The sequence below is a fragment of the Pseudopipra pipra genome, chromosome 6 (genome assembly GCF_036250125.1).
Source record: "Pseudopipra pipra isolate bDixPip1 chromosome 6, bDixPip1.hap1, whole genome shotgun sequence".
NCBI classification, from domain to species: domain Eukaryota; kingdom Metazoa; phylum Chordata; class Aves; order Passeriformes; family Pipridae; genus Pseudopipra; species Pseudopipra pipra.
This window is the reverse complement of record NC_087554.1, coordinates 41,800,398-41,812,817: the sequence shown is the minus strand read 5'-3', so window position 1 is coordinate 41,812,817 and position 12,420 is coordinate 41,800,398. Positions and strand designations below refer to the sequence as shown.

The window sequence follows — 12,420 nt, the reverse complement described above, 5'->3', positions numbered from 1 at the left end:
CAGAATTGAGCAGAACGAATACTTGCCTCCATTGAAATGGAGGTCTTGCTTCCCCTGACCTCCCCCATGCATGTATGTTCCTGTCCACACACACATCCCACATATCCCACCTGCTCCGATGCTGGCCGCATTACCCAGTAATCCAATTTTACTCATTAAAAATGGCAGAAAACAAGACCATCAAAACCCACTACAATTTTTACTAGGTTAATGAGTTGAAACAATTCATTTTCCAATCAGACAAGCACAAGGAGAAAGGGCCAAGAGAGAAACCTGCCCACTCATAATAAGTGAGATATTAATCTGGCTCCGTCACTTTACGACTCTGTTACAAATGAGCACCCTCCCAAGACAAGACTCACCCTATGACCACCAGGAGAACCTAGAAAAACATCAAGGTTGAAATCAAAAGAAGTGCTGACAGCACGTATCCTACACACTGAGGTTGCTTTTGTGACAGGGCTTGGCAACTGACCCTGGTAAAATGCTCTGAAGGGCTACAAGACGAAACCCCTACAGCTACAGTCCCTACTGTGCCAAAAGCCCCTCATATGTTCAGCTGAGAAGCTCCTGCAGTGGCAGCATGCAGCCTGGTGAAGACATTAGGCCTTTTAACTCCACAGCTATTTCTTCAGTTCAGCAACAAAGCAATGCAGCATGACAGGCTTTGCCACACACTTTGCAATGAGAGCGACTGACAGTAGCACAGACCTTCAGTGCCTCCCTCAAATGGAAGAGAGAAGAAATCACTGCTTCAGTGCTTAGGAGCACACTCTTCTTTCCATAAAGTGGGAGCCAAAGTGCACTCAGCATATTCATGAGTACTCCAAACTGCAGAGGAGCCTACAAAAGCCATTTTTCCCCCACTCCTTGAGTTACACTGTTTGTGCCTGTATTTCAATCACCATTTGGTTTCCAAGGACTGTGTATTTACCTGTCCCCCCAACTCTTCCCAAGCATTTGCAGGCATCTTGGTCATCTGAAAAAGAGGCATGCTAAAGCTCAACTCCCACTTGCTCTCAAGGCTCTGCACACTCACCCACGTTTGGGGAAAAAAACATTTTTTTGTTGTTTAGCAACACCCTCACTTAGCAACACAGGCCTGATTTAGGCCTATATTTGCTGTTGAGGACAGTGACCAGGCACACACAAGAGCATTCAGTAACTGGAAGGACTGAGAAGGCATCCAAGAAAGAGAGATACCAGGTGGCCATGCAGCCATTCTCATTCTTGCTTGAAACAGAGATTTCCAATCTCTTTTGCAGGCTACGCTATTTGCCTGGAGGCAGGAAAGCACTAACAGTAGCAGCATAGTGCTAACTGAACCAAGACTGAATAGCAGCTTAGAAAAACAGTGGTTATTCATGCTACACCAATATAACCTCTATAAAGCCACTGAACTCATCACACTATGAGTAAATGAGGATATAGTCAAAAGTCCACTGCATTTAGTGTTTCCTTATGGGAAATATAAGATTGATGGGAATCAATTAGCACAACCATGACTCATTGTTCCAGACTGGAGAGGATACTGTTTATGCCTCACAGCCAACTGAACAGCAACAAGACAGCCCCACTAGCCAACTGCTTCCCTAAAGAAGGATTCTGCAGTGCTCAATGTATTCACAGTCACTGGAAAAGGTCTATGACTCTACAGGTATAGAAAGTAAGGACTAAGAAAGGCAAGTACTATGCTGCCCATAAATCACAACAAAGCACATAAGCTACACAGATCAGATGTCCCAAGAGCCCTGTAATCCAGGCATGAACTCAGACATGTTGCCCAGGTTGCCTTCTAGCAAAACCTCCTCATGCTTTCTGCATGCTTTCTCTGTCATATCTCCATGTTTCTCAAATGCCTCATTTTGGAAGGCCCACTCACTGGCCAGGATAAAAATCTCAGACCAAATACATTTCATATCTGACATATCTGACAGTTGCCATATCTGACAGTTGAGATAAAAGTCAGCTTGTGCCATCCAGCCTGAGAAAACTCTCCACAAAATTCCTACTCCTTCATCCAGCTGGTGGATTTTTGAGACAGGAAGAACACTTATGTTTCAAACAGAGATATCTGCTACCCTCAGACACCCTATTTAGCTTACAAACAAGTAATTTTCAACCATGTCTGGCCAAACTTCTCCTGTATCAAACAGTACGCCCTCCACTGGGATCTGGAATAGCCTAGGTAAGGATCAGCAACAGATACCTGTGCTAAATTCATTCTTGGTGCTGGGACATTGCAGGGAGCCAGGGGGAATAGCCACCAAGAGATTACAGATGTGCCCCATCAGTTCAGGGTACTGTCAGGAATGAGAACACTTGAGCCTTGGTTACATGGACTGAAGACAGATGCAAGTTGTGCCATCAAGTCAAGCTTGGACTGAAAGAGCTCAGGAGGAAACTTAAACCATTAGGAAGGATAAACCTTCCTAACACCCACACAGCATAGATAGCCCCTGACACAGGACCAAACTTGCCAGAGCTCACCTTTGTTCAGACATGGTCTATCCTCAGCCTCTCATCGCAGCGAGTCAGGCCAGCTCTCCTCCTCTGCACTGCCCACTATGAGTGAGCACAATTATCAGCTGGCTTAGAGGCTTCAAGCTCTGATCCTCCTCAGATTGCATGCCTCCCCTCCTCTGCACAAGCCTGCAGCTCCACAGAGAGAGTAACTGCATTAAACACAGAAGCTCACAGAGGGCAAAAGCCTGCTTGTCTCTGCAGTGCATTTATTTTGCTCTGCTTGTGGCCAAGTGCAGGCCTGTGGCTCTGGTGTGCGTGGTCAGCCCAGGATAGAGCCACCCTGGGCTTCACTCCTATCTCTGTAGCATTCCCAAAGGTTCAACCTTAGAGGAAGAGACTCTCAACATAGCTCCTTTCCATTCAAGGGAAGAGTCCTATTGCCTCTTACATATCAGGTCTCACATGTTCCCTACACCCTTTAACAAATAAGGTCTATAAACACCTTTCTGGAAATTGATCCTTTGTCTTACCACTGTTTAATTCTTGGAAGAACTAGGCTGGATTCCTGTGCTACATGCTTCTTGGCCTACTTCTCTCTGCAATCACATGCTAGCCACATGAGCTGCTGAACAGCAGCTAAACAACAACAGGAGAGGAGGGGAGATCATGCTTTATTCTGACTTTTGACATAAGTTTCTCCAGGACCACAGCTGAGATGCAATCTTTCTGGTCTCCCTCTAGCTGTTCCTTCCTGAAAAAGGATCTATCTGATATACCTAGCAGAGAAGGTATTGAGTGTCTGTTGTGCAAACTGTTCAGAAATCCTTTGCTGGGAGGTCCTACAGTCATAATTTACCCAATGTGACACAGACTTAGCATTTTTGGACACTACTTGTTGCCTTTTCAGAAGACCTGAACAATTTTTCTAACTATAAATGGATGTTTTGTCCTCTCCCTTCTCCTTCCAAAAGAAAGGAACCACTTTTATCCATTAAGAGTTCATTATACCTTTGGTAGTAGAATGAACAAAAAAATCATAGCAATAGGAACTACATTTTATATTTCAGAGCAACTGATGCTATTAATTCTGTGAAGATGAATCTCCCTGACCTGGCCAAAACTGAAGATTTCCACAAACCCTGGATTAGTCAGACCATTTTTACCAATGAAGACAAGCTCTCAACAACATGAAGAATATTATACTGCACATATTTTACCTTTCACAAGGAGATGTTTAGCCTGGTTCTCAGCAGATCAGTACCCACATCACCATCAGCCCACAGACAACACTGTAACCGATTAACCAGAAAATTCAAAAGATAACTTAGAAAGAGAAAAATAACTTTTCTCCCTTCTCCACACCTTTCACATGAGGGAAAATAAAGCAATGTAAAACTAAGGTTGGTTCTGCAACAATCTGTTCTACTCTTCTTACAAAGACCATCAGTCATAAGGGATCATAATGCAGTCCCTCTTACCAGCATTTCCAACTTTTATATAGGCAAAAAGGAATCCAAGACCTATAGAGATAGGCTCTAGTTCCCAAAATTTGGCACATCACTCAACATCCTCACACTCAAAACCACCAGGACTGCCCTGATCTCCAAGGATCTCTCTTCAGGAACCAGGCTGCTGGCACTTTATTTTAAAAAGGCTTTGGGGTAACTTTTAAACAGACTACCAGAGAATCAATAATGACAACAGAGTGCACTGTTCAGACGACTTTTTATTTAAAGGCTGGTTAAAGACAGAAGGAATGTATTTCCTACCTGAATTTTGTCAAGGACCAGTCACAACAACATCATATTCAAGGTTCAAGTGTATACAAGAATAGCCAACAAAACCAAGACCAAGTAGCTAAGAAGATGGCACAAATGTACCCAAAGTCTTGAAATGGAAAATGAGATCTCTTAAGTTTAGGTGATTATATACTCAAAGTCTGCTGAAGGAAGATAATCAGTGGTATATCAGCATAAAATCTGTAAATGAATGATCGATGGAAGAGTGGAGGGCGGGAGGTGGACCTCCACCTCAAAAAAAAACTAAGAATCAGCAACAGGAATACAAAAGCCCTATAAAATTCCATAAGTACAGATGTTGACAGAGGAGACCACCAAACCCAGAAGGTCAATTAAAATGTTAAAAGATAGAAAGAGAGAGATGCTGCAAAAGCAAAAAATATACAACAGTAAGAAATTTCGACAATGCCCTTGCAAGCTAAATAAGTGTCATGACAGGGATGATGCAGAGACTGCAATTTTTGGATTCCATAAATACTCTTTTCTGAGGAGAACTTATAAGAGGCAGCACAATTTGTGATTTAGACCTAGAGCAGCACAGTGTGACTACAATCAATATTACAGAATGGTTCTGCGCTGCACTCAAATTCAGCTTCCTTGCAGCAGTGACAAAAAAAACCACCCTCCAAAGCACTATGGCAATATATAACTCACAAGAGGAAGCTGCCTAAGAGGAAAGAAGTGTGTTAAAAGGAAATTAAAAAAAAAGCCTAAAAATTAAATGCTTGCAAGTGGCATTCGGACTGTGCAAAGACACTGCATCAGAGGCTCATTGTAAGCCTAAAGTATATTAGCAAAATATTTTAGAACAGAATAAAAGAACTACTTACAGTTAAGTAAAACAACAAAAATTAAAAAAACAAAACCACAAGCAAAAAAAAAACAACAAGAACATAACCTAAATCAAAAATTGAATCTTATTCCTTCAAGCAAAGAAAAATGGCAGCAAGCTGGACTGGTCTGACGTAAAACCATAATTAAACCAAAAAAGCCAGCAGAACAACTTTACAAACCAAGTAAAAACTCTTCAAACACAACAAAATCAGAAAACATGACAGAAGGTCTGTAGGGCCAAAAAATGATCACTGGGGAAGGAGAACATTCAAGAAAGAGGAGGTCTTGGGCCAGCATTCATGACATGATAATTACTGGAGGTTTCCACATCAACAGAACCTCTTCACACAGCAAAAGTCAGAAGCATTACGAGTGGAAGATATTAAACAATTTATTTCAACTAATTTCTTCTACGAAGCATCAGGACTACTTGGTATTCATCCAGGAGTTCAAAAGAACAAGTCAACAGAAAATCCACTCATACACAAACACACCAAACTACTCTGTTACCAGATATTCAAATCAGGAACGGAGGAAGGGAAAGTGATGTGAATTTTTAAGAGGCCTAGCACAGGCAGGAGTCCCAGGAAAGCCCAAGGCCAGCAGCCTGCTGGTTTGGCCAACTGGGCAGAAACTGCAGCAATCAAAAGGTCTTAAGATTATGCACTGATAAACACCAATTCAACAGGCTTTTCAGACACCATGATTTCAACACAGTCTTAGCAAGTTTCCAAGACAAGACTTTGGAGCGTTAGGAGGATATACTCCACATCACACTTAGATCACCCCTGGATTCACCCAGGGAAGCCCCTTGAGGAGAAGCCTATTCTAGAGCTCCAGAGCCTATTCCACAGACTCTTCCTCTACTCTTGTCTGTGTATCAAAGCTCTGCCTTATGGTGCTCCCTCCTTTTCTAACTATGGGTGCCTCCCACCTGTAACCATGACATTTCACAGGAAGAGCTAAACTTTTGGACCCTACAACTCATGTATCACAACGGGCAGAGAGCAGCCAGCCACCCGCTTCTCACAGCCCGTGATTCCAATTGCACATCAACTTCCCGATACTTTGCTATGAGCACAGGTCTCAGCTGCCTTTCTATACAAAAGGCTGCAGTAGAACTGAAAACACACAACTGAGGAGCTATTTAAAGCGGGAGATGCCAGTTCCTACCAGTATACTTTTGTATGGATTGCTGCCCAGAATATGCTTCTTCCATACCACTGAGCAAAATTAAAAGAGACTGTCGAAATCCAGATAGTCAGCAAGTCAACGTACATATTTGCACAGCTTGTATTTGCACAGTTTAGACAAATTTCTTGAAGTGTTTTAAGAAGCAGAAAGGACCCAAGTTGTGAAAGGAAAAATTGTAATCTAGCCTTGTGATGAGATAAGATAGGTCTTAGGCTCTTTTTACTCTCCCATTGATGTGGAAGACAATTTTTTTCAAACTTGTCTGAAGATTGCACAACCAAAGCTCTTCTGTAAGCAAAGCAAACTCCCTTCCTCATCACACTTCTGCTTCTGTGGCATCATCTCATAAAGGTTAATATGATGCAACACTGCACAGTGACCTATGCAAGTCATTCAGGGCCTGTCAGCCTTGAATGCACCTTCCCCCAGTTTGCAGGGAAATAAACAAAACACAGGAAAAAAAGCAGCAGTAGACAAGAGAGAGAACAAAGTAGAGACGGGTTTCAGCTCTGACAACTACCTCAGCTGCTGCTGGAATCCTCAGCGAGAATATAATACTTTGGTCAAGGACCTATTACAGTCACAGAATACAGCCAGTCCCAGGGATCCCTCAGGGCAGGTGCTGAGGGTGCCATAGGGCAGGCCCTCCCAGCAGAAACACTGCAGGCATTCATTTAAACTCGCATGCAGAACTTCACCCAAAACCCAATGCTTTGATGAGGGAGAAGGGGGAGCTGCCTTTGGTGTATGGCTGGGAAGAGGGCACCAGATGAAATGGGTAGAATAAAGTTCATTTCAGGCTCCCATGTCCACTTATAGAAAGCCACATTGCTATTTGGTCAGCACACCCTCCCACAATGAGCCACATCCAGGACCTTGGAGAGTTGGCCACGTTGCACTCCTTGTGATCCAAGTGTTCTGATCAACCGCGCCCTTTTTACAGAGGGAGAAAGGAAACAGGGCTGGAGAATGTCAACCATTAACTACTGCCACTACAAGCTCCTCTCTGTTCCTTGCTAAAATCTTCTCTATTCTAATAGTTAAAACTCTGGGAGGTACAGGGCCAAGCTACAGAGGACAGTGAGGCAGATCACCACCTGCCTGTATTTCTAACAGGGATCAAATCTCATCTGTAGGGATGGGGAGCCTTCAGCAGACACAGAACAGCCAAAGAAATCTAGAAGTCAACTGGAGACTGGAAGACAGGAATTCCATAGGACATGCTCCATTTCCACAATGCTTCTTAGACTTTCAGATACTGCCTTCCCTGAAGGACAAAAGGTACAGAACAGAGTTATCAGGGAGGCATCAAACAAACACATGCTCAGCAAAAACAGCACTGCAGGCTCACCAGCACAAAAGCAATGGCCATTCGCATGTTGCAGACCAATTACACAGGAAAACCCACTCTACCCTTTACCCCAGGCAGATTCTTTCCCCCAATTCAGAATAAAAGGAAAGGATCCATCAGAAGTGAAAGAGAGAGCATCTCCCTGAATTTCATTCACAGCTTATCATCCAGTTTGTCCACTTCAAAAGCCACCACCTAATCACCGCTAGACTGGCATTCCCAGCAGGCTGCAGATATCACCTAAAAGCTCTGCCTCAGGTCGTTTCTGTTATGGAAGCCCTAAACCTCTGAACTCACATAATAGCTGCATCAGAATAGGGACAGACCTAAAGATCAATAAGGTGCTACATCATTTGCCCCCAGAGGCAGAGCTTAATATGAGGCTGAAGTTTTCTTTCCTCGAAAACCACATCATCACCTTCTATCACCCTGCTAAAAAAAAAACAGGCAAAATCACTGCAAAAAAATCATTTAACACCCCCACATCTTTACTCCCACCAGCTGCTTGTTTCTCTGTCAAAACAGCAAGAACCAGGAACAAGGTCTCCCTCAATAGAAAAAAACCCCAACACTGGTGGCAAAGCAATATAAAGTCAAACCCATAAATGTTCTTTCTTTCTGTCCGTGTGCAGCACAGTTATACACTTCTCTGCATGCTGCCCATGTCCCTTGCCCATCAAGTGACAACACTGAGATGAACTAATAAGAGACAGATATGCCTAAAACAGTAGGCACAGCCGTCCAGCACGTACTATGGCAGCTGAAGAAGAGAGCTGGTACCCAGCCATCAGACTCCAGCTTATAAATTTCAAAAAGCCATGAGAATTTAACTCGTTATTTAAACATCCCCACCACTGTGTTAGTTCTGTCATGCCACAGCACCATGTGCATCCTCATCGCCAAAAGACAGAAGAGCAAGTGTGCTAAAGGAAGGAGCAAGATCTGCTGTTCCAACAAGCACGTACAACCAAATGCTATTACCTCAGGAAAGCGTTTTTTCCCACTGCGGTCATGTCACCAGAGAGAATGAGAGGACAATCTCTCTCCAGTGTAGGTGTTAGAAGTCTGTTTAGACCTCTCAGGCTGGTCTGAACCAGGAACTGGAACCAGCTGATTAATCAATACACCCAAATGGAAGCATGGCCTTACGCAAACGGCTCTCCCCTACCCACCTCTTGTGTGTGGGGCTTCATGCAGACATTCAGCTCTTCCACAAGTAACACTGCTGACACAGCAGGCACACTACTACTGATGGCTGTATTTCAGAAGCATGTCAGACAAATTCCTCCCAATATTCAAACAAACCTGAAGGACATTAATGAACTTTCTGTAACACTTCTGCATATTTACCCCAGAACTTAAGCCTGAACACAACTCCCCATATAGATTTTTCCTAGTCTTTCAAGCACTGAGAAGTGAGTAATATTTTAATAACACTACTACAATAATGCCAAAGCATCCAACATGCAAACTCCATTCTATACTTACCCTTACATGAACTTGAAGGAAAAAGGAATAGAAAAACACCTGTGTATCTTCTTGTTAGAACGCAAAAAAGTAAAATGCTAAGAAAATCAGCAGTGGGTAAACAAGTGAATGTGATCACCTCCTCCACAAATGTTCTAGAAGCTCTCCAGCATGTATTCAAGTGTGCTTAATCTAACCTTTCTTTGCACTTCAGATATCACAGCCAACACATGGCCAGAAACAAGTGAGGTGATTCTAATACCCTACTAGGGATTGTTTGGTTTTTTAAAGGATTTTTAACACCTGGTCTGATTGATTCAATGATTTACTGTTCAGGGCTAACTTTGAACCTAAAGACTACCATCACTCAGCAAACCACGTCTATTATACTCTTTGCCAACACTCCCTAACACACACTCTTTAACTGCAGTCAGGAAAACTGGATGCCTCTATTTCTTCCCACTGCCCAACATGATCAGTAAACAAAATAGCTACTTTCATTCACTGTGATTCTGCATCTCAGGACCCTTGACTATGGGAATTAATAGGTCTTTCCTATGGAGTATGCTCCGTAAGAGGAAAGTCTGAGCTTACAAAGAAAAGACTATGTACTGAACTGAAGTCTCACTGTCACGTCAGTTCAACTGCCAGAGCAGTGTGGAGCACCAAAAGTGTAGCCAAAGTTTGCTTTTCACAACCGTTATACTAAACTGCTTCTTTTAGGATGATGATTCCACACAGGCATATAGTACAAGCTGACAGCTTCACTGTTTAGATTTCTTATGCACACTGTTGAGTAATTCCACCTGAATAATTTTTAAAAAGTCTGACAGCAAAACTCCGAGTTACTTATTTGCTAATGCCAAGTTAGATGCCTTCCACTCTAAAGATTCATTTAAAAACACATAAAACCCAGACCGCTAGAATGGGTGATAAGAGCAAAAAGGAAAGCTTAGATGCACTCAGAGAAAGATAAATATGTTTTCTCTTTTCAAAATGTAAAGCGGTCTCCTTAATTCCCTAGTGGTGTTCTGCAATCTTCAGTCCTTCAAATACCATCTCCAAGCATTCACTTCTTTTTCCCTCAGCAGTATTTAAATAAATACAGAAACACAGGAAGAAGCCTGCATTAGAAGCTACCAGAACTGCAAACCATTCAAATCTGAATGGCAGCCACTCACAGGCTGAATGGTCCAGGGTGATGCACAGAGTCACGTGTAGGGGAGTACCTAGGTGTCAAAGCAAGGGGAACAGGTCCAGTGTATCAGCTAATGCCAGGTTCTGCTTCCCTCTTCTTCATGTCAGGGCTGCAGAGCCACATTCATTCTACTTATGCCTCATTGCATCAGTATTGGCCTATCCGCTTCGTTCAACTGGTATGATTGCGTTTCAGTGCAAGGGTCAAGAAGCTATTTTCCTGATCCTTTCAAAGCTGTGTAAAAATGTATCTCCTCTGAGCTCTAGCTGGCTACAAGAAAAGACAGTCATAGCTTGAGCAAGTGTGGGTCACGGGCCACCCTAACCCACGCTGATGCAAGAGTGCTTGGGGAACTGACCTCACACTAGCCTGATGGAACTTTTCTTTTTTTCAAAGCAACTGCTTTGAAAAAGCAGAGGAACTCTGTATCTACTTTTAAGAGGTATCAAAGTGCTAAAGTCCTTTTCCTCCAGGGCTCAGTGACAATACTGTTTTCAGCAGACAGATAATCTCCTTTGCCCCATCCAGTTGTCAGCGGGAAGAGGATATTGCAGTGTCAAGTCCAAAGGCAACTGCAGATCCGAGGTTTGAAGGACACTGCCTAAAGCATGTTTCTCAGCACTGTGCATTTCCCTCCAGCCCATCCATGGTTTTACTAAATCACAACCCTGGACTGGAGATTCACAAACATGGGAAGAGGAGAGCACTGGAGAAGACCCTGAGTCAAACATCTCTCAAATCCAGAATAATATCCAACCCCCATGCTGCCCCAAACTTTGTAGACTTAGGTCCCGCTTGCCTCTGTCGTCAGCATCAGCCCACAGCGGCGTTTTTCCAGGTACCAGCTGCATTTCCCAGCGGGAATTTCCGGTAAGTGCCTCTTATCGCTGCTGCTGCCCTCCTGGCCCTGTGCATCTCTTCCCCCTCCCTGGTTCTCCCCCTTAGCACTCCCAGTCTCCCGACAGGTGGGTGACAGCCGGCCCCACATGCCTGGCCAGCCGAGAAGCAGATGCCCATTACCTGGTTCCCAAAGACCGCGATGGAGCAGGCGGTGGAGACTTCGTGGGAGCCAAACCAGACAGAGGCGATGCGCGAGGGCATGCCCAGGATGAAGACCTGGGCCAGGGCACAGATGACCTGTCCCAGGACGGTGACGGGGAAGAGATGCGGCTTCATGCTGCCCAGCTTCACCCAGGCGCCCACAGCATTCAGGGCCGAGCCAGCCAGGGCTACGAGGCGCAGCCCCCTCTTGTCCAGCAGCCAAGCGACAGGGAAGAGCAGGGGGATGTAGACGAGCATGTAGCTCATGGAGAGCCAGTCGATGGCGAAGGCGCTCACGTCGTAGAAGCGCACGAAGACGTTGTTGATGCTGCCGTACTGGATCCACTGGAAGGCGTTGCACAGGGAGTAGCTGCTGAAGAGCAGCAGCACGGCCCAGCGACGCCGGGACAGCTGCACCTCGGCGGGGGCAGCAGCAGCAGCCCCTCCTCCCGCAGCCGACTGACTCCGTGCCCCGGCGGGCTCCTGCAGCACCATGCTGGCACTGCAGGCCGCCCTCGGCTCGGCTCGGCTCGGCTCGGCTCGGCTCGGCTCGGCTCGGCTCGGCTCAGGTCCCCGCCGGTACTACCTGACCCGGCCGCCCCCGCCGGGCTCACTGGCGGCCGCCGCACTGGGAGGCGCCGGCGCCCCCGCCCGGCCCGGCCCGGCCCCCCCCGCCCCCCGCCCCGCCCCGCCCCGCCCTGCCGCGGGGACGGGAAGGGCCCGGGCCGCTCGGGAGGGCACGGACAGATCTGCCGTCACTGCCCAGCCCCGCCGAGCGGCCGCCCTGGCGTTCCAAGGGCCTGTGGCACGAGAGGCTGCAGCCGGCAGCGATGAACGGGCTGAGCAGAACTGTGCTCTGGGGGAGGCTGTGAGTGGGCTGTGCCCGACCCTGCCAGAGATGCCAGGGTGGAGTCCTGGAGGAGGAACCGGTTTGGGTTTCGTTTGGGTTGGCCTCTGGTTGTTTTTTTCGTGACGTGGCACACTAGAGAGTGAAAACATCCAGTGCAGTGAAAATTAAAACATCCCAACCCAACTGAAGCAAAAGAGCCAAAAGTGATGTTTGTTTCCAT

The 12,420-nt window shown here is 45.6% G+C and overlaps 1 protein-coding gene across 5 annotated transcripts in view; it reads right to left on the bottom strand.

The window, feature by feature from the left end:
- FLVCR2 (FLVCR choline and putative heme transporter 2) overlaps positions 1 to 12,010 on the bottom strand; it is a 38,095-nt gene extending 26,085 nt beyond the window's left edge. For 3 of the 5 annotated variants that reach the window (XM_064658790.1, XM_064658791.1, XM_064658792.1), the window contains exon 1: positions 11,330 to 12,010. In XM_064658790.1, the coding sequence (XP_064514860.1) occupies positions 11,330 to 11,845 (516 nt within the window). In that variant the 5' untranslated portion in view covers positions 11,846 to 12,010. The remainder of the gene's footprint in view (positions 1 to 11,329) is intronic. The other 2 variants (XM_064658788.1, XM_064658789.1) reach the window with 1 other exon arrangement.
- Between the last annotated feature and the right edge of the window lie 410 nt (positions 12,011 to 12,420).